At 37.3% G+C, this 26,528-nt stretch overlaps 1 protein-coding gene across 5 annotated transcripts in view; it reads left to right on the top strand.

Annotated features, from left to right (window-relative positions):
• robo1 (roundabout, axon guidance receptor, homolog 1 (Drosophila)) overlaps positions 1-26,528 on the top strand; it is a 337,926-nt gene that overhangs the window by 122,246 nt on the left and 189,152 nt on the right. For 4 of the 5 annotated variants that reach the window (XM_047390959.1, XM_047390958.1, XM_047390956.1 and 1 more), the window contains exon 3: positions 13,844-13,933. The exons of the other annotated variant lie outside the window; for it this stretch is intronic. In XM_047390959.1, the coding sequence (XP_047246915.1) occupies positions 13,844-13,933 (90 nt within the window). The remainder of the gene's footprint in view (positions 1-13,843; positions 13,934-26,528) is intronic. 5 annotated transcript variants of the gene reach the window in all.

The raw sequence follows: 26,528 nt of genomic DNA, 5'->3' as shown, positions 1-26,528 counted from the left end.
TATAATGCAGCATGACAAAAAGCAACAACTTTACACTCAACAAGATTTACATTAATCAGTGCTGAAGGGTCTCATCACTTTAAGTGAACATTTTTAATTAATTTGCTAATTGGAAATCTTCAGTGAGGAATGATTGCTATTTTTATTCTTATTTCAAATAGTTTTTGTGTTAATATTACACAGGGTGACACAGATTGATTTTTACAATATCACTGTAAGCAGGATATTGTAAAAGAGCTCAGAAACTGTTGCAGACCACACGAAGGCACTGTTGCACATATTACCACTAAATGTCTGACACTTTGGAAAGCATCCTCGCCCGTGTGAGTCCTCGTGGCTGTGCGGTTCGTTTCATGAATGATTTCCAGAGCTGTGGATTTGTGGCCAGTAATCAGTCTTGTCAGGTATTAGTAATACCTTTAACAGTCTCAACGTTTTGGATGTAAGATTCTCTAAATGTTTTTCCACCTGATTTAAAAATTCTCCATAAGAAATACCAGGCATCAATACATTTTGCTGATTTTGCTTGGTGCAGGGCTGACAGAACAGAGAGCTGTGCAAGAGAGACAGTTTTGAGAGTCACACTTTGTTCCTCACTGCATTTCTCATGTTCGTAGAGTTATGACCTTCTTCTTACAACCTCTGGCCCTCCGGTGTCTCAGCATTCCCATGTGTCATGTGACACTACTTCTTTCCAGCCAGCAAAACCATCAAAAGCTAGGCCTGAGGCATTCCTTCAGGGAGTTTATTTAACACTTACTCTGCACACATATTACGTATTGTAATATAAAGCTAGAAGTTAGAAAAAACTAATAAAAAACAGTTTTCCTGTTAAGATTATGGAGACAGAAAAGTTCATATTTTTCCATTTTGAACAATTTTTGTAGATTGATATCTTGAGAAAATAGCCTAAGTTCTGATGGTCCTACAAGAGGCTTTTCTTGATGCAATTTTCATATGAACTTTGGACTTCACACCTGGTATCCATCGCTTTTTCATTTGTGCATGAAAGTGTTTCCTTTTCTATGAACTTTGAATGGATAATATTAATGAGAACTGTTACAAATAGGGGATGCAATGGATGCAAAGTGCAGTAGTGGTCACAAATTCATATACACACATGATGTACACAAATACCTATTATTACGTATTATTTTGGGCTGTTAATCATTCATTTAAACTGGTTTCTATCCTTGGTGGAATAATGGAACAACATGAATACATTTAAATAAAAAATTTGGCGTACACATTTGAATTATGTTTTTTTTTCTGTAATCCAAACACATTAAATACTTCAGGCTCAAATAAATAAATATATAGCCATTAATATTCAGAGAAAGCACACATTTATATGTTGCCATCATTAAGCTGGTCAGGGACAACCAGTAACAAGAGAGACTGAAGAAGATTGAAAAAATATATAATTTAATTCACAAAAAGTGTCAAAAATGTCCATACATTTTTCATATGGACCCATAGATGGGGTCAACATAACAGACCTCAACTTGGGCAATAACATGACAGAAACATAAATAGTGCCTGTTCAGACCTGTCTCGACATAAAAGGGGAACTGCAAATTACAAATCAAAACTAAACTTTTTACTGAAAGAATATAATGCTTGGAACAGTTCTAAATATGAACCTATGGAAAAGAAACTACATAATTTAAGTGCTTTATGATCAAATGTACATTCAGACGACAAGGTGCAACCCGTTTAAGTAACACTTTTTAAGAAGATCTGACAGGCATCACTTCATGTGCTGGTGAGGATACTTTAAGGTAACTGGTAACTCAGAAAAATTTATCTGTTGCACATCATTAAAGAAAGTTAAGGTGAGGAAGAAGATTTGCCTTGCAAACAAGAGAGATCAGCATCTGTGGGTATGCACCTTCTGAGTCTATGTTGATATTATACTTGCTTCACTCTGGAAGCCGACACTGGTGCTCCAGCATCTTGCAATTTATAATAAACTTGAACCTTTGTGGTTGGTGTGTTGTTCTTAAACATTAGGACCAATTTTTTTTCATCTAAAGGGTAATGACTTGGGTCTTTGACTGGCAGAAACAACTGGGTGTTCCAACAGGTCAATGATCCCAAAAACATATCAAAACTGGTTTTCGAAGAACAAAGCCCTGACCTCAATCTAAATGAAAATTTGTGAACAATCTTTAAAAGTGGGTCTATGCTAGAAAGCAAGACTTAAAGTTCATCCAATTCTGATGAGAAGAGTGGTCAAATATCCAGCTTGAAATATGCCAATATTTAGCTTGTGTCTATAAAAAATGTGTTTTTACTTTGGGACATTTCAGCAAAACTATGTGGGTTTGCAGATATATGTATGTACTTGATCCTTAAACCTATAAAATCTCTGAGCATATTTTTCCACGAAAATTAGCTTTGCAAATGTGTAATGAAATACTGTGAAATGTTTATCATCACAGTAATATGTAATTATGTCGTCATCGGAATACCCTGGGGCAAGTTCTCAGGTGCAAACAAGCTTTGATTTAATGAAGTAATGGTTTGATAAATTGCAGGCAAAGGAATATTGTATTAAAGGTGTTTTTAGGACATAATTTCAGTGATTTTATGTTGCACAATACAGATTAGTTCCCTTTTTTGTGGGAAAATGTTGGACATTTATTCATTTACCAAACTCTTGCGTACACATTTAAAAACAAGAAGAGTTTACTTGAATTCCAGAGGATAAATGTAAGACTAAACTTGTCACATACAGCAGACAGTCTGTTATGACATTATAAATCCTAATCCAGCCTTCTTCTTTAAGTATTTTGACTCAAAACCTGCCTCAGGTAATATGTCTGCATTTTTCTCCTGCAAGGCCGTTTTGCTTTTGACACTTAATGAATTTCTTTTGACATTTTAACCAATTGTTTGTCTTTCTTTTTACACAACATAACCTTCCTGTCAATGCCAAAGGTTCTCAATCAAGTCCATGAATGGGTTTAATCTCAGATGGCTTAAACGCTACTTCTCCTAAATTCCTTTCCAATGACCTATTGGGTGGCTGATACTCTTGAAAACTGCCTGGGTGTTACTATCCAATGTGATGTGGCCCAAAATCAAACCCCTGCCACACTATGCTGACATCTGTAAAATGTTATTACAAAAAGAGCAGGATCTTTCATTTTAGTCATTGTGGTCTTACCAGCTCTTTCTCATAAATCTTGACAAAAACAACTAGAATCCTGACTGCTACAGAAGCTGTTGGTGCTTATCTGATTGTAGATTCTGCAGAGAAGCTGGCTGCACGCGTGCAGTGCTGTTACCACTCATCTTCCCTTCCCAGAGCTCTATTTTCATCTCTTTTAATCAGAACCCAGCCTACTGAGAGCATGAGTTGGTTTATCTGCACTCTCTCATTGGGCTGTGAATGGTTTAGTAAATTAGCATACATGTTTCTGTCTGAGGAGCACCAATCCATGATGGAATGAGTGTTTACGCATACAGACGGGAGGTGAGGCTGCTGACAAGAGATAGTGCTTGTTGTTTGTTCAGTTTGCTTAGCTTTAGATCAGAAGGCGACTAAATTATAACACCAGCAGACAAATTAAAAAAATTTAAAATAATCCTCACTTTCAAGATATTACTAAATATCTATGTGTGAGATAGGCAGTACTACAAGGTACAAGATGAAAAAAAAACCTGCCAAACGATGTTCTTCAACAGTTTTAAAGCATATTACGAACAAGTAAATGCTTGTCAGCATCAGGAGCTATTTGGCAAACATAATCGTAGAGTCTGCTGTTTTATTCTCTTTCCTCACCTTGTTTGCAGAATAACACAGTTTGTGAATACAAACAAATGAATAGGTGTGCTTAGTATGGGCTGAAAGCTTTGTGTCATAACACCAAAGTCTGATATTTTGCTCCTTTTTGATCTTTAATTAAAAAATCCCATCTTTCATCTTGACTTACAGTAATGCCACAAACAACTGTGAGGCATTTCACAGTCTTTGAGGCGAGTGGTGAACAGAGAATTATAAACAGCTATTAAGTCTTCACCTCTCCGTTTACCTGAACCTCCCTGCCATTGACTTTAGAAAATTAAAATTTGAGGTCAAATATTGTGATCGAAAACAGTTATAGTTAGAGATGCACCAAGGAGAGTTTTGTGGCAAGTTTTCCTGGTTTTGTAAAAGCTCTGACTGGCTCATCTGATTTTAGCTGATTCAGATTTTTTGTTAAAAAACTATATGATATAAAACAGCTTTGAAAAAAGATTCAAGCTTTCTTGTTGTGAGCAGTCACTAATTATTTATACTAAGAGCAGAGCTGATGATATTCTGCATGCATGTGTAAGTGAGCAATCACTTGAAAATATTTTACAGCAAAGCCAAAATGATTACATGGTTTATTATCCTATAAAGATTATAAAGGTTTGCACTGCTAGCATTACAAACACAGTAGTCTCGGTGTGTATTCCCAAGAGAATGTACACCCTGACAGAGGTTGAACTCTGAACAAGATAAAATTGAGCTTTGGTGTACTCCGTTTGGCGTTCTCAGTATGTGCTGAAAGGTTTGCTCTCTCTTGCTCTCTTGCAGCTGGAATTAATTACAGACATGTCTCAACATGTCATGCAATGACAGTTGTCTTTTAAATTCCTTCTTGCTTCTTTGTGCTTCTGTAAATTACATTTTTAGACACTCTATTGATCCTAGAAATAGCTTTGGTGCATTTTCTGACTGGAAAAAGATAAAAAATTTTAAGGTGTCTGATTCCATTCAACAGCCTGTTTATCTGTGCATCTCTAGTTATAACTGAATTTGGAAACTTAAGTAAATCCCCATGGTTGGACATTTTTAAGCTTCAAGCATCTTTGGATTATGCTACTGAGTTGAAAAAGTATTTTTTTTTTCCAAGTGTGGTCTTTATGTTTTGAAAAAATATATATGATTTTTGGAGCAAATGGGTATGCACAGATTTTGTGGTCTGTCTTTCACTTAGCATCTTTGTTTATACCACATTCCTAATGAAGCAAATAAAATAGAAGCAAGAGGTAATTCTAATTTGGCATTATTATGCTTGAACATTTTTATAAATGGCTTTCAGTGCTATTATATTGTAGCAGTAGGCATACAGTTTTTTCTTATAGAATTTTGTCAAATTTATAGAATCTGTTTCCTCTTGATTATTGAAAGAATACAAGGTTGAAATGCCATTACTGACTCAATCAGCCCACACATACAAATAAATATCATGATTCTCGTGTGAAGCGTTTGGAAGAAGCAGATTTCAGAGCAAGATGAAATCATAGAGGGTCTGATGGATGCAGTGCTGAGGATTTTGACATGCTGGCTCTGAGTCACAACCATGATCATGGGATACAGGAGCAAATTATAACACAACAAACAAGTAACAAACTAAGTAAGCTAACTACTAATATTACCTGGTTACAACCTTTTAATATAACCTAATATCAGAAATCCTAAACTATTGATTTAGGGAAAATCTATAAATTATTTTCTCTCTTTACCTTAGGTTTTAATTTGTTTTTGTGCTTAGAACAAAACGCATTATACCATTAGCATACTGAGGATTGCCTTTGCCATTAGACTCTTCATATGCTCTAAATTTGATCAGGTTGATTTTCTAATTCCTGTTACATTATTTAAAGGTATAAGAATAAGATGTTAAAGGAAAGCTTCTCAGAAGTTTTTTTTTTAGTTCATAGTGCTCACTGAGCATAAAACTGCACTGAAAGCAGCTGCAGCAGTTATAGTGTGAGCTGCTTACTGGTTGTGTTCCTGCTTGGAAGTGACAGACTGCCCAGAAGTTCACTCTAGCAACCATGCAATATTTAGCACCCTCACTGCCAATCAGTGGAATTTGTCCTGAAGCTGTCTCACTGTTTTTGTTTTTGTGGTTGGCTGCTGATCCCCCTCCAACCAGATCTATCAGCATGCAAATTGACACTTTTTCCCTTGACATTTGCAGTTTTATTTAACCGCAAAAACCAATCAACCAATTAAAAAAATGAATCACATTCCAACTTTGAGGAATGGCGTGCCTATATTTGCTGTGGGTGTTGCAACCAACAAAATAATGTTTGGGAAGAGATAAAGCACACTAAACTGCAGTATAACTGTCAACACCAAAATCTGTTTGCATTCATTTGCTCACAAATTGGCAAGTTAGATCAAATTGGAAGTATGTCTATTATTTCAATGATAATCCCCTAGGTGGAGTTGTGAAACTTTGACTGGAAAAGGACACTGGATGATTATGTGAAGAATATCAGCAACTGAGTACACTTTTTATTTCAGTTCACCAAGGAGAACTGACAGTATAAATTCTGGATTTTGTCAGACAAGGCAAGAATTTAACCAGTCCCTGAAAACATAAAGATTGTGAGAAACAAAAAAGCCCTATCCTGTCCTTTCTTTTTCATCGCAATTTCCCAGCAATGCTTATATAAACTACTGAAAAAATGTCATCAGCAGTCCACAGTGCTCTATGTGTTGTGGCAACCAGTTCAGCTGCATGTGCATGTAGGATAGTGAAAGTAAGCCCCTGCTTTGTGTTGAATCTGCCATGTTTGAACTTTTAAATTTAAATAAATATTTACAGTTTAATGGTGTCACAAACTAGATTTCAAGATTTATCTGTGAGAGGTCTTCATGTTCTTTGGCTCACATTATGCTGACAATCATATGATATAAATTTCAACCTGCAGTATATATAATTTGAAAAATCTAAAATAAAACATACACTTTAATTAAAATGTTTTATCAGGTTCTTTATTTGCTGCCAACCCTAACTGCTTCTAAGAATGAAGTAGAAAAGTAATGATACACAGCAGGGAATTAGGTGGAAAAGTACAAATTCTGCAAAAACTTTGCAAACTGCAGAAAAATTGGATTCAAGAAGCAGATTGAATTAATACATGCCGACACAAACATAACTATCAAGTAAAGCAGATAGGGGCCATTTGCACCATCAGGTTGCAGACATTCTCTCTGCAAAGAAAAAACATATTACCGTTTTAAATCATCATTTCAATTAACCCGGAATTTACAAGGCATGGCGTTGTATTTAGCCAATTACAGCTGACTGAAAGAATCATGTTTGAAATTTTGACGACACATTATAAAGTTGGCAATATGATGCATCCCTTTAATATGCTGACTTCTTTAGATTTAATTTATTAAAGTTTTGTTTAGTATTCTCAACGTTAGATGCATCTGTTTGAATGTTCCAGAATGACAAAGAGATGGAAAACTCCAGAGTTGATCACTTAAGTGAGCTTTGAATTTAGTTTTAGAGTCCATGTGCTTTAGATTGATAATCTGCCTGTTGTTTATAAGGTTGTTCGTGTACCTCAGTAATTCTTGGAATAAAGCTAAAGTTCATAAAAGACTTAACAGGGAGTAAGTATAGGGCTAGGCTGCATGACCTAAAATGTTGCATATATAGAAGTGCTGTAGGGCATTGAATGTCATGATATTTTTGTGATAGAGTATTCTAAGCTTTTTTTGATTTTGAGCTTAAGTGAACAATTTAATCCAACAGTGTTGCATTTATTTGTATTTTCTAAAACACAAACTACTCCTTTAGTCTGTTTTTGTCTATGTGTAACTTGACATAGGCAATGTATATAGATTTCTGTGTTTGAACGCAAGTCTGCACTGCTGTTCCTGTTGAAAAATATCTACTTAAATGATGGATCCACTAAAACTTGTAAGGGATTTCTTATTCAATTCAGCTTTATTCAGTTTATTTATATAGTGCCAATTCACAACACATGTCATCTCAAGGCACTTCACAAAAGTCAGGTAAATACATTTCAATTAATCCTAACCATTGCACAGTACAGTCAGATTCAGTTATTTATTCAAATTGGATAAAAAGTTTTTCTATCTAAGAAAACCCAGCAGATTGCATCGAGTCAGAGACTTGTAGCAGTCACTCCTCCTGGATGAGCATGTAGAGACAGTGGACAGTCACTGGCGTTGACTTTGCAGCAATCCCTCATACTGAGCATGCATGTAGCGACAGTGGAGAGGAAAAACTCCCTTTTAACAGGAAGAAACCTCCAGCAGAACCAGGCTCAGTGTGAGAGGCCATCTGCCACGACCGACTGGGGGTTTGAGAGAACAGAGCAGATACACAAAGAGTACAAAGAAGCACTGATCTAGGAGTCCTTTCTATGGGAAGGAAAAGTAAATGTTAGTGGATGTAGCTCCTTTTGTCGTTTCATCTAGAAAGAAAGAGCAGATAAACTCTGAGCCAGTTTTCAAGGTTAGAGTCTGAAAGAGAGCACATACAATTAGTTACAGTAAAAGCACAGTCAACTGCTATATCTAGGAGAGAAAGGGTTAAAGTGGATCATCAGGGCCAAGTGGATCATCTGTAGAAGGGGAGCATTAAGATGTTGCCCGCAGAAGGTTGGACGATGCCCCTCTCTAGAAAAGTGTCACAGGTAGACACAGAGTCAGGCCAGGTGTAGCTTCTAGGAAGAGAAAAGAGAGAGAACATAAAGTTAGAAGCTGAAATAACAGTAAATAATGCAAAATGGGAGAGTAGTGTGAGAATGTAGCGAAGAGGGTGAAAGTGGTCGTTATATCTTCCAGCAGCCTAAGCCTATAGTAGCATAACTACAGAGATAGTTTCAGTTTATTTATTTATATAGCACTTATTTACAACAATGTAATCTCAAGGCACCCCACAAAGGGTCCGGAACGGCGCGGGGCCGCTGGGTAGGCCAGACCAAACCACCGAGTGCCAGAGCCCGGCCACTCCAGAACGGGCCACGTGTAGGGGCACTAAGTAAAATAATAAACTGATAAAGTTTGTCCATCTAGAGCCCACTGATGGCCATTGTTATACTAAAAATCACAAGGATTGGGGGTACCTCTCTCTGTCAGACTGATTATAACCATTGGAAAAGAGAAGGGGTCACACAGGTAGCAGAAATGGAGGGTGTGTTTGCACCTCAACCATAACTGAGCCGGTTTAGGCTAAACCTGACTACCCCTTACCCCTTAAAAAATAAGGATGATAGCTCAGGATAACCTAAGCAACTCTAACTATATACTTTATCAAAAAGGAAAGTTTTAAACCTAGCCTTAAAAGTAGACAGGGTGTCTGCCTCACGGACCAAAACCGGTAGCTGGTTCCATAGGAGAGGAGCCTGATAACTAAATGATCTGCAGTCTGAGAACGAAGTGCCCTGTTAGGAACATATAGACCAATCAGATTTCTGATGTATGATGGAGCTAGATCATTAAGGGCTTTATATGTGAGGAGGAGAAGTTTAAATTCTATTCTGGATTTAACAGGGAGCCAATGAAGGGAAGCTAAAATAGGAGAAATATGATCTATCTTTTTAATTTCCATCAGAACTCTTGCTGCAGCATTTTGAATCAGCTGAAGGCTTTTAACTGCATTTTGTGGACATCCTGATAGTAAAGAATTACAATAGTCCAGCCTTGACTGGTCCATGCATCAAATGCATGGACTAGTTTTTTAGTGTCACTCCTGGACAGGATATTTCTAATTTTGACAATGTTCCGGAGGTGAAAGAAGGAAATCCTGGAAACCTGTTTAAGTGACATGCAATCATTAAAAAAAAAGGTTTGGCAACTTAGCTTATAGATGCATAACATTTTTCTGTCAGTATATGGACAATAATAGAATTTATAAATATTTCTGACTTATTTGAATGTTAATGTTGAGTAATACACTTTTTCCTTATTTACACAGCAGACACTGTGTGTAAAATGAAATTTAATGACCCTGGATCAATTTGCCGTTAGCATGTGTTTTAAAGATTGTTTTAAAGTTTATAGAGACAGAACGCACTTTGACTCTAAGATGTTCTAAGCTTTGCCTTGGTAAGATTTTTGCCTCATGCACTAAATGCTTACTAAGTAGATAAGTACTTTTAAAAGGAGTGAATATAACTTCATCCAAAAAATAAAAAGAATGCAATCAAAATATATGATATCAGTTGTAAAAATAAATGAAGCAGACGATCAATTCTACATTTGTTTTGTCTGTCCTAGACAGTGTTAAAATTATGTTAAGCATGCAATTTGCCCTGTAAACCTTGCAAGTTCATATGTAAAAGCCAAAACATCAAATAATATATACAGTATGAAATTGTATAAATTGAGGAGGCATTTATGTTAGTTATTATCTTCTTGAGGCCTGACAGAAAACTGATGTTGGAGAACATTTCCCAGGAATATAATTCTTCCTGGATCTATGGAATTGCTTGAGGTCTATGTCTCTTGATCAGAGTGTATAAATCAGAATCAGAAAAGCTTTATTGCCAAGTACGTTTTTGGACATACAAGGATTTTGTTTTGGCGTAGTCGGTGCAATAAAATACAAATTAAACAGTATAAACATATCTACTATATAATATAAATATATGTGCACAGTTTTAAGTGAGTGAGAATAAATGTAGAGCAGTATAGGATGCCAGAGCAGTACAACAGTGCAGGTGATCATTGTGCAAGTATGGCAGTGCAAGTAAAGCAGGAGTCGAAGCTGGGCGTTATTGTAACGCATAGAGTTACAGGTTACAGGTGTCCTGTCAGCAAAAAAAAGAGGGGGCGAAAGGGAGAGTGTCAGGGTGTGTCAGGAAATGACACTAGTCGTACAGCATATAATCAGATATAATTGCTAACAGGCTCCAGCATCATCAATGTCATGATTTCAGACTCATCCACCAATTTGTGCTTCCTGGGTCATGGTGGGCTTGCCAATACCAAGATAACAATGAAAACGACAATAAACATTTTTATTTTCTTCCTTCATATCCTAAACATTAGTCACTACATAAACAATAATTCTGTTTTGTTTTTTTATTTTATGCAAGCTTTTAATTGTTTGCTCAATTTAGACAGTTTCAGTTTCTCCAAACAGCAATTTCAACTTGATTTAACTGTTTTACAGTATACATACAGAACACCAAAGCCTGCAGAGCGCACTTTGATTGTTTTTCCCCAATCATGGGGACCCCCAATCAGGGCCCTCATGATTGGGGAGTTATTTTTCCCCAAATCATGAGTGTCTCTCATGAACAAAAAGACACTCTCTCTGTTTGAGGAAAACTCATGAGGGCACAGGGAAGAAGAATGGGGCCAAGCCTGCTATTGTATCTCTTAATAAGTAGTCAGTTATTTGCACATGTGTCATACTAATTAACCAGCAGGGGACCCTGGTGTTGGGTGAGTTCTTGAGGCTGGAAAGGAAATATTGAGGTAACATTTTGGTCGTGGTTGTCTTGACGCCCCAGGGGCAGCTGGGGACACCACCTGTTAATGAACTCTGAAGTAGTCTCTAATTGGACCTCTGACTGCAGACCACCCAGGGAATCAGACAGAGTCCACAAAAAGACAGAAAGTGCACAGCTGATGAGGCTTGACGGCAAACAGTAACTCATGAACCTGATGAAAAAAGCTGATTATCATGATAAAATTGTCAATTTTCTTTGTACAGTTGTACAACAAAAATGTCATCCAAACATTCATACAATTTCATAAACTGTAACATTTTAGACAATATGATGAAAGTTAAAAACAGAAATGATGTTAAAACAACTAAAGTCTAATCAAACTTTGGCATTTATAACTAAAGACTCTGGAATTTTTCAAAAATATTATCTATTTTCATATAAAATCAGTCATATGGATTGTAAATGTTTTCAGCATTATACACCCTTTTTGTCCCAACAAACTGCAAACACTGGAACCTTTAATATCTGAGTGATTCCAGTGAGCCATCGATGTCAGTGTATCTCAGTGCTGATGTGATTGTCTGTGTTAAAGATGTCAAGCATGATTTCATCTCATGTGTGCATCATCACATTTTGTTTGTGTGTGATGCTCATTAAAGGAATAGTTCACACAAGGTTCTGTTAAAATATTATAAAGTGGTCATATGTATAGTTGTACATAACTCTCAAGGTGGCATAAATTGAGATTAGTTGGTTGTAGAAGCTGCAGCTAATTGACAGAGGTAGAGGGGCTGGCACCAAAGCAGACTACCATGTTAAAAGAACTCCAATCTCATCACGGTTTTCTAATCTAATTATCAATGATCATACCGTCAAATTCTCTGTAAATAACAATTTAATGAAAACATCACACAGTTTAAAGGTTCTTAAAATAGCAATAACCTTAACTACTGCAACATTTTTTAGATTTAAGTTGTTTTATAACAACAGAAGATCCACTTTGGTCTTGACCCCTCTATGACAGCAGTTAGCTTTAGCCTTCAGGACCAACTAATCCTCTGCGTTATTATACAGATCTGTCTAATGCAAATATAATTCTGATTTAAATATTCATGAATAGTGTTTGCATTAAACTCTTATTATGTTTTTAGATTAGATTTGTTTGTTTTGGTCTTGTCTCCTCTCTGATTGATAGTTAGCTTCAGGCTTCAGGACCAACTAATTTGGATTCATACCAAATTTAGATGCCAAGAGAGTTATTTAGTGTGGGCAATATCCTAACTTTTCATTAACCTTCCAACAGAAACTCCTGAAAAATCCTGAACTATTCCTTTAACCTGCATGCATATCTTTGTGTGATTTTTAGTCTCTGGTCTCCTGCAGCGTTGACAGTCAAATGCTGCTCTGTGGGTAAACAGATTAATTGAAAAGAGCTAGATAATAAGTTTTGCTCAACATGAAGCCATTTTATTGTCAATTTAATTGCAGCACCACAAACACACAGACAGCATAATCACTGCATGTGTGATGTTTTTTGCTTTTTACTATTATTAATGTTTTTAATATGTCTTTATGTTTAAAAAAAAAACCTGCTCCACTCTTACTGTTAATTTTCTAACGGAGACAGGAGCCGATAAAATAATGGGTCACCTTCCTCTTTACACTTTAGTAATCTAAAGTATTCTCCAATGAACAATTCTGTCTGGCCGTCTGCTATTTATCCAAAGTGAAGCCAGATCTAATTTGTAAAACAGATCCTTTGGACAGACTGCCAGTCACTCAGCCGAAGGGGCCAGATGATTAAGATTCGTCTTATCTTCCCCACCCTAACCACCCAGCCCCATATTAACCCACTGTCAGCGGTACACAATGAGAATGGGCATGGCTCAGTCTGATTTATTTCACGCAGAGCTCTCATAAGGGCACAGTTGGCCTCCTGTGTCCTCGATGAGCTGCACACGCCCAGACCTTTGTGGCTCTTTCTTTATCCCTCTTCCCCCCTCACTGTCCCACCCTGACACCGCCTGTCTCACATACTCAACCTGTCAATCTGAAGACAGCAAAAGCACAAAGATAAAGCCTGAATCAAAAGGAACTGATTGGCAATTATTGCTGCATCACTATATTAGCATCATGAGTGTGTGCACAGTGTGTGTGTGCAGAAAGGTTGGCATTGTCAATCATGTAGAGTGTGCTCTGGCCCCCCTCCCCCTGTCCTGCCTACATTTGGGGGTTATTTGGGGTGCAGCCACTTCTGGCTATTGATATGGTCGAGATGACTCTGTTTAACACTCAGAGTCCCACACATGATCAACATAGGAGAACCTCACGCTGAGCCCAGAGACAGGATTACATTTACACATTAATCTGGTGGATTTTAATGCATAAACTGATTAAATTAGCCATTTTTTCCCCAAAAAAGTTTAAGGATTGCAGATGCCAGGCTTATTTCTGGAGATGGGTTTGTTTGGATATCTAAGACTTGGGGTACAAAAATGGAGCCTGGTACTCCTGAGCATGTTTGCTTTCTGCCTTGATGGAAACACAGGACTGGAGGTTTGGACCATGGGTGTAGAGAGTGGGCAGAATGTGTCCAGCTTTTCAGTCCCTGTGGTGTTATTGTTGACAGAGACTGGAGTCACTCAGGACGGCGCAAGCGAAGGAGCAACAGAAGCTCCTGCATCCGAAAATGAAGACGACAACTCTTTGGGCTACACAGGTACTTGCCACTGCTTTGCATGTTGCTTGGAGAAAAAAGCAAACTTAAAGAAGCATAGCTTTTTTTCTTGAAAGACATATGCTGAATCCAAACGTTTGTGCTCAACTTATTTAAACTGATGGCGTGTCACATTATTGTTTTTTGTCACATCTGCTTTAACATCTGTCATATGCATTTATATCTACTTTTACATGGAGGTGTATATTTTTCAAGCTAACTTCATTTTACGGACTTCAGTCTTAAGCAAACCTAAACTTGATTTAAATTCCCCCCTAAAAGTCCTGTGAACACTTTTATGTATCAATGTTTGATACAACTTGAATCATTAAATGTAGGTGGTATGATGGATTAAACCATCTGCTTTCATTGTAAACCTTATCTTGCATATTTTTAAAGATGATAAAAAAGCTTTAATGTTATTTTCTTTTTGAATGTTGATGGGTTGTGTGTTTCATTTTAAAACTTAAAGTTTTAGAAGGCAGCCATTTCCTGCATTGTGTTGAAACAAATGGTAAAATAGCAGTAGACAGTATATGATACATCTATTTCCTTCTAGTTCAGCTTTTAAGATTTTCTCTTTTTAGAAAGTTAATTTTGGGAAAGGTTTTAGCAGTTATGTAAATGTTTTTCAAATAGAAAATCTCTGTTGAGAAAAGATTAGCTGAAAACAGGTTTACCCAAAATAATCACTGGTTCAAATGCAGTGTCTTGTGAAAGTATGCTTATGCTTCAAACTTTTCCACATTTTTTCATGTTACAAATGCATTGGGATTTTATCTTACAGGCAAACACAAAGTAGTACATAACTATGAAGTAGGGCGAAAACTATACATTTTCAAATTTATTTAAAAATAAATACTTAGTGTGATTATTATTAGGTTCAGTCCCCCTTATTCTGATTTCTCTAAAATGTATTCCATTGCAAACAACTGACTTCACAAGTCACCAAATTAGTAAATAAAGTCTAGCTGCTCTGTAAAGGCCTCAGAGGTTCATAACATAAGTAAACAAACAGCCCCATGAAAACCAAGGGAAACAGCAAACATGTCTGGAATAAAGCTGTGGATAAGTTTAAAGAATTCAGTTAGAAAATAATAGCCCAAGCTTTGAACATCTCACAGAGTGCTGTTCAATCCATCCTCTGAGAGCACTGAACAGAGATACAGCAAGCAGGCCTATGGAGGTCCTTCAGAGATCCAGAGCTCAGATGGGAGAATCTGTCAACAGGACATGTATAAGTGGTGCAATCCACAAATTTTATGGCCTATGCAAAAGTGGTTGTCGAAAGAAAGATATAAGACATACCATTTGCATGTTGCCAGAAGACACAGCAAACACGTTAAAGAAGGTACTCTACTTAGATGAGACCAAAATTATACTTTTTGGCCTTCATGCAAAAAAATGTTAAAAAAAAACACACCATCCCCAAGGTAAAACATGTTGTGGAGATGATTGTTTTGCTCTACTGCAACAGAGAAGCTGGTCAGTGTTGATGGGAATATGAATGGAGAGGCTGCAAAAGATTTGAGACGGAGTAGAAAGGTACCTCAAAAGGTGCCTTATTTGTAAACAAATTGAAAACCATGTATTTTCATTCCCTTTCATAATTATGCATTGCTTTGTGTTGGTCTATCACATATAATTACCACAACATACATTGAAATCTGTGGTTGTGAAGTAACAAAGAATTTAGTTGGTATGGATATCTTCGGAAACACTGACGATGTTTCATTCTAGACTTGAAAGGTCTAGATTGCTCCCATTTTTTGCATGAGATAACAGTGAATGATAAATATGGAAAGCATAAAAATGCAGTATTTGGGTTTTCATTTCTAAGAATTTCTCACTTTTGAAAGTTAATTTTGAGAAAGGCTTAGCAATTCTGAAGATGTGTCTTTGTGGATAAGTGTCTATAGGAAAAAGATGAGCTGAAAATAGGCTATCACCCTAAAGAAACAATGGCACACATTCATGTGCACACAAAGGAACTAAGCCTGGAGATGACTGCTGATGACGTTTTTTTTATTGAGAGTTTCTGGCCTCTTTCCATGACAATAAAAGGGGAAGGTATTTTATCACAATGAGGAAGTCTACATCACAGTGTGATTTACTGGACCTCACACCGCCCCTGAAAGAAAGGAGCAATTTAAATGAACACAAAACACTTATGAGGGCCAGTTATTTGTAATTGCTTGAGTGCGTTAAGTTGTTGTTGAAACTTTGAAGATAACCAACGAAACAGCTCCCTTTCCTATTATCTCACATTTGTTAGCAATACTTAAAATGTTTTTTAAAGGTTTTAGCTACCAAAAAAACCCTGATCACATTAACCATTTAAATTTAAACCCTTAAAAATGAAAAATATTTATAAATTCAATCAAATTTGATTCAGCAAAACCTGGCATGTGGACTATGAATTCCACAACAAAATTATTTAATTTCATTAGCCTCAAAAGTTTCTAAACATGTCTGTTCAAAATATTTGAACGTTCTTTCTTTCTGCAGTAGTACATCTAACAAATGTGCTGCTGCATTTGAAAGCTTTGCATCATTAGCCCACTTCCTTGCTTCCTTGTATCACTATTAACTGACAAGAAATACAGCTTCTAAGTCATGAGACTCTTTTGTAAAAATATTTTTTTTGTGTGTGTGGTCATTTTTAATTTTTAGATTTCCTTGTAGATATTAGCTCTTATTATTTTTTTTACAATCTTGAATAAGGTTCTCAAAGAAAAAAACATAATTTCTGCCTTACTGCCTGTTCATTTTAAGAACCATAAATTTGTCCACTGGATATTGCCAGGAGTGTATTTTTAATCTGACCATTTAATCCCATCTGTGCATGAAAATGAAGGCAAACGACCCGCCCTTTTCAGTGAATTGGAAATGAGACTAATGTGCCCTAATACATTTGGCCTGCATTTGTTAGGCTGATATGGGCTGCAGCCAAAGGCTCCGTTTTAAACCAGCATGATTTGCTTGTTGGAATGTGAGGGTAATCTTTACAGCTGATAGTTAAATCATTTAGGTTTCTTAATTATTATTCAGTTTGTGTCCATGGTTAAAGATATACATCTCTTTATAAAAAGGCATTATGTATCTCATTCCACTCTCCTGCATGACTTTTTGTTGTGTTCTTTTTGGGCATCATTTTCATTCTGAAACTAAAAACATTCGGCTCAGTTTTGGGAATAATCTTGTAATTACTTTATACCCCTTGCCTGGGACTAATACTGCCCACAGTGAATGTTATAAGGTATCAAATGCTGACCTAACGTTTACACCACATTAAAAGGGTTTTTATTGGTCCCTCTACATACTGACTCTGAGCAAGTTCTTAATTGTTTCCCGATATCAAAGAACTCTGCACAGAATTTCCCATTCATAATAAATGAGAGTGACCCATGTGAGCATGGTAGATTAGCGAGGCATGCGCACATTTTTACACTTACACTTTGCCTGCTGCCTCTTGGCACGCAGACACACAGAGAGGAGACAGCTCTCTGGTTCTTCTGCCTCAACATGAAAGGCTAAGTATGACTTCAGAGAGCACATCAGCACCCATATCCTCCCTCTTCCCTGACAGCTACCATCGCGCTTGTGACAGATCACAAAGGTTGGTAACTTCAGAGAGCTGCTGTATTTGTCAGGTTATGGAAATAACGATATAGGGAGGAAGAGAGAGAACCGAAGGTTGCCGTGCTGTCATTACTGATTGGCTCCAGAATGGAGGGGTCCAGGCTGCTGTATTACAGTGTTTTATCCTCTCTAAAAGCAGTTACCCCAGAATGTCTGAACAAACCATTCACTGAGAAGAAGGACGGTCAAAGAAGGGATGTGAGAAAATCAAGATTTATTGTAAGGCCACATATGTATATAGGTCATTTTGGAAGTATGTATAACCTTTCTCAGAACTTTTCATGTTTTCTCATGTTACAACAACAGCTATTGTATTGAAATTTTATGGGATTAACCCACAAGTTCTACCAAGTCCTTTACTAATAAAACTTAGAAAGCAAGTATGGCTTGCATTTGAATTCATATCCTGAGTCTATACTTTTTATGGCCAACTTTTATTATAATTATAGGTAAAAGTCTTTTTGGATATATCTATATTTTCTGTGACAACTAGAGCCTGCAATTATAGCCAGTTTCTCTTTGCAAAATACCTTAAGCTCAGTCTGATTGAACATAAATTGTTTGTAAACATCAGTTTCTAAGTTTTATTAATGGGTGCTCAAGTGGATTTAGGTCTGGACCTTGACTGGTCCATGCTAACACATGAATGTGCTATGATCTTTACATCGTAGCCCTGGCTGCAGGTTTAGGGGTATTGACCCGCTGAAAAGTGGACCTCCGTCGTAGTCTTTTGCAGCCTCTGACAAGTTTTCCTCTGGTATGGCACGTTTATTCCAACAGCTTAGCACTGATACCTGTGAACAAGCCTCTTCTGTTCAAAACCCCACTGGAAGATGTTTTCTGGCATATTTTCATGATGTTCTTTGTTTATATCTAATATTGATCTCTGACCTCATTCTACTTCGATTCCTGCAGGCCAAAACAGCTTAATTCTAACCACTGCAAAATCCTGTGCAGTCATGTTCTCAAGTTGTGCAAACAACTGTTTTACGTTCACTTTTCATGTCTACTCATCATTTCAGAAGCTGCAACAGTTAAACCATAGCCGGGGATTTACAGCCGACTGTATAACAACAACAGCTATTGTATTGAAATTTTATGGGATTAACCCACAAGTTCTACCAAGTCCTTTACTGATAAAACTTAGAAAGCAAGTATGGCTTGCATGTGGATTCATATCCTGAGTCCATACTTTTTATGGCCAACTTTTATACTTTTATTATAATTATAGGTAAACGTATTTTTGGATATATATATATATTATAATTTACTGAGTTTCTTTGTCTGATCAAGTTTCAAGAGGCAATTAAACTAAACATTAAATAGATTTTGTCTTTCTCATAGTATCCACTATCCAGTATATGCACAAAAACAACAAAGATTTATTTTATATGTTGTTTAAAATTCCAGTCAGTTTTGCTTGCTATAACCTGATTACTGTAGCAAAGGTCAAATGGTGATGCGACAGTTTAGTGTGCAGCATTTTATATTGTTTATACAGTTTACTTTGTCCTCTGATGTTTTATGCACCAAATATTTCAGAATTAAAGAGATGTTAAACAGAGGCTTTTCAAAGGAGTCATGAAGAATTAGATATTCACTTTATGAGAGATACAAAGAGTTGCAAGTTCTCATTGTTTCTTCCTGACTCCTTGATGCTTCTAGTGTTAACTATGCAATTATTTACTGACTCCAGGTGTTAACGGACCAGAAATGTACCTTGAGCATGACCTTTTTAATAAATTCTTGTCTTTATATTATTGGGCTTTATTGTGTGAAGGTGTGGTGAATACACTATGGTCTTTGTCTGGATTTTTAGCACTGACAGCTTTACCATAAATGAGATTGAGAGCTCTGTTCTCCCGTCACTATTTGCTATCATTGCAAGGCTCTTACATGTGGCCTTGAGCTTCCATGGTGAATACCAATTTCCTTGACAGTGTCACCCTTATTTATATCGCCTAGTAGACAGAGTACCAGAAGTGTCACATCTCCATGTGACTCATTTCATTTGCTTTGTCTTAGTGCTGAGGTAGGAAAAAAATCATGATTCAAGAAGCAAAAAGATTCCTGCAGTTTTAGCCAGATGCGCTCTCACAGATAATCTCTGTGTAGCTACAGAATTCATTTCCCACATCAACAGCAGAGACAGATCTGAAGCAGTGCCTCCAGGAGAGATTCACTGGAGATACAATTAGATATAACTATGCCCTACATGCAGCTTTTTTTTAGCTTCAGCATTGCAGAGGTCAGTGGAGGATTTTTTCACCATCCAATCTCTTTTCATCTCTCTAATCTGCCCCACTTTATCGTAGCCATATCCAAGGGAGTTGGTCTGTTCACCATTCTTGTCAGGGCAGCAAATGGAGTAATGTGGTCAAGAGCCACTGGAGCATGGTGTATGGCTTGTGATCGTCAAAATTACAAAGACTGTGTTCTGAGAATTAAGTTAGAATGTTCAGACTCACATCTCCAGTGTCTTAGTGATAATGGAGAAAACTATCGGATAGGGTTGAATTATTAAGGGAAATTAATCAGCTGCCTTTTAAAACACGCTTAATTTCCTAGAAAAAGGGTAGGTTTTTCAATGTAAATGGATTATATACACTGCTCAAAAAAATAAAGGGAACACTTAAACAACACAATATAACTCCAAGTAAATCAAACGTCTGTGAAATCAAACTGTCCACTTAGGAAGCAACACTGATTGACAATCAATTTCACATGTTGTTGTGCAAATGGAATAGACAACAGGGGGAAATCTTTGGCGATTAGCAAGACACACTCAATAAAGGAGTGGTTCTGCAGGTGGGGACCACAGACCACTTCTCAGTACCTATGCCTTCTGGCTGATGTTTTGGTCACTTTTGAATGTTGGTGGTGCTTTCACACTCGTGGCAGCATGAGACGGACTCTACAACCCACACAAGTGGCTCAGGTAGTGCAGCTCATCCAGGATGGCACATCAATGCGAGCTGTCGCAAGAAGGTTTGCTGTGTCTGTCAGCGTAGTGTCCAGAGCCTGGAGGCGCTACCAGGAGACAGGCCAGTACACCAGGAGACGTGGAAGAGGCCGTAGGAGGGCAACAACCCAGCAGCAGGACCACTACCTCTGCCTTTGTGCAAGGAGGAACAGGAGGAGCACTGGCAGAGCCCTGCAAAATTATCTCCAGCAGGCCACAAATGTGCATGTGTCTGCACAAACGGTTAGAAACCGCCTCCATGACAATGGTATGAGGGCCTGACGTCCACAAATGGGGGTTGTGCTCACAACCCAACACCGTGCAGGACGCTTGGCATTTGCCAGAGAACACCAGGATTGGCAAATTCGCCACTGGTGCTCTGTTCTTTTCACAGATGAAAACAGGTTCTCACTGAGCACATGTGACAGACGTGACAGAGTCTGGAGACACTGTGGAGAGCGATCTGCTGCCTGCAACATCCTTCAGCATGACCGGTTTGGCAGTGGGTCAGTAATGGTGTGGGGTGGCATTTCTTTGGAGGGCCGCACGGCCAGAGGTAGCTTGACTGCCATTAGGTACCGAGATGATATCCTCAGACCCCTTGTGAGACCATATGCTGGTCCTGTTGGCCCTGGGTTGCTCCTATTGCAGGACAATGCTAGACCTCATGTGGCTGGAGTGTGTCAGCAGTTCCTGCAAGATGAAGACATTGAAGCTATGGACTGGCCCGCCCATTCCCCTGACCTGAATCTGATTGAGCACATATGGGACATCATGTCTTGCTCCGTCCACCAATGTCACGTTGCTCCACTGACTGTCCAGGAGTTGGGGGATGCTTTAGTCCAGGTCTGGGAGGAGATCCCTCAGGAGACCATCCACCATCTCATCAGGAGCATGCCCAGGCATTGTAGGGAGGTCATACAGGCACGTGGAGGCCACACACAATACTGAGCCTCATTTTGACTTGTTTTAAGGAAATTACATCAAAGTTGGATCAGCCTGTAGTGTGTTTTTCCACTTTAATTTTGTGTGTGACTCCAAATCCAGACCTCCATTGGTGAATAAATTTTATTTCCATTAATGATTTTTGTGTGATTTTGTTGTCAGCACATTCAACCTTGTACAGAACAAAGTATTCAATGAGAATATTTCATTCATTCAGATCTAGGATGTGTTATTTGAGTGTTCCCTTTATTTTTTTGAGCAGTGTAGTTTGTTAAGTAACATATGAGGAAGTGCAGAACAGAAGGATAAGAAAAGCATACCTGTTACGAGCTGTAGCAAATTGGCATTCTTCTTTAAACTATATTGATATACTTTAATAATCAGTTTTATTACATATCAGAAGTCTATCAACAATCTGTTCTGATAAATGTTTCTCAGGGAAAAATTGCATCACACATTTAAAGAAGCAAAGTGGTTAAGTTATCAAAAATAAACTTTATTGCATCATTCTATTTAATTATACAAAATAACACCTGTGAATGTGATAATTTGAGTTTGAGCACATTACTATAGTTACTGTTAGTAGAGCTGCACAGCTGTTTAGGGTTTACATGAGGTCTTGCTTTATACAAGCTGTAAGAATTTCTCTGCAATCTCATTATCTCATCAAGACCATATTTTTCCCTATAACTCTGAAGTTCTCTAAACAAAAAATGTCTTCATTTATATTTCTTTTAACTGATGATTTAAATGGTAAATGGACTGAACTTATATAGCGCTTTTCCAGTCATACAGACCGCTCAAACACTAGAGCCACATTCACCCAATCGCACTCACGCTCACACATTCATACACCGATATGCAGATTGGTAGGCAACTTGAGGTTAAGTGCCTTGCCCAGGGGCACATCAACATATGGCAGGAGGAAGCTGGAATCAAACCCACAACCTTCTGATAGCAAGACAACTACTCTTCCCACTGAGCCACAGTCGTTCACTTGCACAGATGCCCTCGCCTTCAGATCATTTAGCTATCTTTATGAGCAAACATAAAAATCCCCTGTAACCTCACTAACAAACCTTACCTGTTCAAATGACTGTAATAACTGTCAGCCAGAACTGATGGCTCGATGATCTGTGAAACTATTGCTTGTTTTATTACTGATAATGTGATTCATGCACAGACATGTTTTATATATAAGTTCTGCCTGAGCCAGTGTTAGGTCTGTTTGTCTAAGTTTCTGTGCTGAAAAGAGGGGGACTGTGTGGGGACTCAACAACGTCTCAGCAGGGCTCAACATCTGAGGGTGAAAAAGGAAATATCATGAGGTGGGGGAATATAAATCTGGGCAGCACCTGCTCTCTTGACTCTGGCACGTGGTGTGAGGTCAGCAGCGCTAGATATCCCATCGATCATATTTATTTTATTCATCGCAGCACCCATTTGTTTTAGCAGCTGATGGTTCTGGGAAAAGAAAAGGAAAAAAGAGTTTAGTTTTCTTTGTATCTGAGACAGAGAATATTTGGCCTGTCGTTGACTTTTTTTCTTCTCAGGATCATCAAACAGAATAGTCACTGATGTTGGCTTTGAAGTGCCACTCGACTACAACTATGATGTTGTATAGTTTTATATTCACTGAAGTGTTAATAGTGTTCAATTATTTCTTATGGTAATGGTAAATGGACTGACCAATAAAGTGCTTTTACACTAAAGCCACTTTTATCCAGCTGCAACCACAGCACACACACATTCATACACCGATAGCCATTTTGACAGGCAACTTGGGGCTAAGTGCCTTGCACAAAGGCACATTGACATGTGGCAGGGAGAAATCTGGAATAGAACTTTCCAGTCACAAGACGTCGACTCTATCCATTGAGCTATAATCACCCTAAAATAACTTTAATTGGCTTTTTGTTGGTCATAAATGTTAATGTCTATTCTGTCCTTTTATGTTTTAGATTGATTTCTGATTCAACTAATAGCAAAATATCCACCAATAAAAAGATTGAGTAAGCAGAAAGAATGGTGCTAGTGAAATTATTTTCTAAAGTTTTTCTAACAAAACAACAATTTGATCAGGGAAGTACCTTGATTTGTTTAGCCACTATAGCATTGGGATTTTAGTGATTATTTGGCCTATTATCACTTTGTTTCAGTGTTAATTATTTCCCTTCTTGACAGATAAAAAATTACACTGAAAACAAAAAAGTGCAATTCTAGAACATGAGTCATAATTATTTTGGTTTTCTCCAAATAGTATCAGATAATTCCCAATGGCTTTCTTGTCTGTATACTATACAGAGAATTTATAAATCATTTTTTGTGTTTCCTTTAAATGCTAATTAGAATAGAATGCAAAGAATAGAATAGAAAAGAACAATAATATATTTGCATAGTGAGAGGTAGAAGTATATACATTCACCTAAAGATAAGTACGTAAAATAATTTTATTTACAATCTGTGCTTTTATATAGTTCTTCAAATAACCAACTATTTACAAGAATGTGGAAAATTGTGCAAACAATGTCAGAGATGTTAACAACCTTTTGGGTTTGTTGGGTGCAGTGATGTTTATAGTCTTACAACTGATGGGACTGATGGCACTCCTGACTGATATGATAGCACTCCTTTGTGCACTTAGGATGCAGCAGCCTGTCACTAAAAGGAGCTCTCCACTTCTGCAACAGTGACAAGCATGGTGTGGGAGACATTGTCCTAGAGTGAAGTTATATTTTCTAGATTTTGTTTCATCTTAAATTGCCTGCACAGGATTAAGGGGCCATCAAATGATAAACCTGGCCTTCCTGATCAGCTTAACCAACCAATAAAAATTTGTTGTTTTCGATCCAACTAAGAAAACGTAAACTAAAAAATATATTTTCTTAGAATTTGTTAGGTTATATTTCTCATTGTGGGTATGTTAGCAGTAATAGTTTGTAGAGGGCATTGCCAAAAGGCCAATCACAGGCCCAGAGAGATTTTTTATGCTTCATAGTTTGTTGGAGTCTGATTATGCACAGTGTGTTGTTGATTAAAACAACCACAACATCTGGTTTGAACACAAACACCCTGAGAAAGTTGCAAAACTTTCCATGGTGATGCTCCACTCCTTAGAACTTTGTTGCTTCCTTTAGATGATCACTTGCAGTATGTAAAAGTTTTTTTTACTCTAGTTGCATTGTCCATCTTGTGTGTTGCTTAATAACTGACCAGTAATCGATGATTGACTGTCAAGATTCAATTGTAGTTTTTAGTTTTATATGGTTTAAATTAAAAACTTAGTTTATACTTAAAGAAAATTCAGACTGTACATCTTAAAATCTACTCTTTCTCTTGAATTTAATTGCCATGTTACTGTCTGAGGTCCAGCAGTAAGTGGAACAAAAGGAACTCTTGGCTTAATTGCACTGAGCCCTATTGTCAGTTAAAGCAAAATAGGTCACAGTAAAACTGATAAAGCTTGGAATACATCGCTGTTTGTCTTATATCTATTGTGTCTTATAAGCATGACGAGGAGAGACGTTGGGCATTTCACTAAAGCTGCTACAATAATACGATCTTTGCTGAAATCTTAGTTGTGTGTTAGCTATACCTTAAAACTGCACTTTATTCCTCATGTTAAATGCTTGTGGCTTTCTGCAGAATTTGTTCTATCTTTCCATATGGTGCAAACCTCCATGTGGAATTGTTTGAACAGAAGCAACAAATAAACATCTTTTCTGCAAAAGTAGAGAACATTGATATGAACCTCCTGACTGTCTGTTGGAGCATGCATTCCAACATCTGACTGCATTTTGATGTTTCTGCCAGGATGTTATGTGAAAGAAGGGTTATTTTAATCAGCCTCCACAGGCCATGTCCGGGCTGACGCTAAACAGATGCTAATGTGAGGCCCATTAAAAGACACAGGGAAAGAGAGATTCAGTATGTGCAAGCAGGCGGAACAGCAACAGCCTGTTTATTACTGCTTGAGGCATCCTGCAAAGCACCCCAGCTTTCTTTATTTTTGTACCCCTCTTCACCCACTCTCCCGTGAACGCTCCATCTTTACAGCAGTTTTGAGATGCAACAGGGCGTTCCCTAAAGAGTTTGGTGAATTGTCTTTCACTTTATTGTTTATCATGAGAACTAAACAGAAAGGTTATTTTAAGAAAAAATATTCTCACACTCATGTTTATGTTTTGTCACATATTGCTTTGCATCCTGCTCTGTATTGTGCCCTCTGGCATATTCTGTTTAATAGCACCAACCCCATTTTATGAATACCTATTTGGGATGTTTAAGTAGGTATTTAAACTTTATAAAGTAATTTTAACAGAAACATGGTTACAAAGAACAGTACAAGAACAGAACAAAAAAATATAAGACAAATTAAAAGACTGGCACCTCAAGGAAAATGTTTTAACTGCTTTTAAAAGGCATCCACAGAATACAAAAACCCTTCCTGAGTTTTTAATTTAGTACAAGAAACCACAAACAGATTTTGACACTGTGATAACAGTCATCTGGCTGCAGAAGGTTGAGTCATGTTTAAATGTCACCGCCTAACTGAAATGATATTCATCCCTTTATGACTCAGGGAACACTGAGGTGATATTTTCCTAATTAACTTGAGGAAATGCAGATTAGAAATCTTAAGTAAAAGAAAACACAGTTGAAAAAATATTTAGTTTGTGGATCAAAGCCCAATCAGTGGGAATGGGGAATCAGATATTACACCAAGATTAGGCTTTTGAGCAAAAAGAATATGTGTTTTAGATTGGAGTAAAAAGTATTGTCCTAGTTAAAACAATTCCATGTTTTTCTGCTATTTAAAGGTTAACTTTGACCTTCAACAGAACAGAAGTGGAGTTTTTAGAAATTGGCAAATTGTTGTTTTTAAATAGGCCAAATATTGCCAGTGAAGCTCACAACATGATTATTTATATGAAAGTTTATGTTTGCAAAGCTGTTTTGCTTGAGTCTTTGATTTTTCTGAGTTTGAATGGTTCATATTTTCTGGATACGGGTCCCTCACTGATACATTTTTGGGTTGCAATGTACAGC

This window comes from Girardinichthys multiradiatus, chromosome 18 (assembly GCF_021462225.1).
Source record: "Girardinichthys multiradiatus isolate DD_20200921_A chromosome 18, DD_fGirMul_XY1, whole genome shotgun sequence".
In the NCBI taxonomy this organism is placed as follows: domain Eukaryota; kingdom Metazoa; phylum Chordata; class Actinopteri; order Cyprinodontiformes; family Goodeidae; genus Girardinichthys; species Girardinichthys multiradiatus.
The sequence above is the reverse complement of the archived record's forward strand: the minus strand, read 5'-3'. Positions and strand labels throughout refer to the sequence as shown.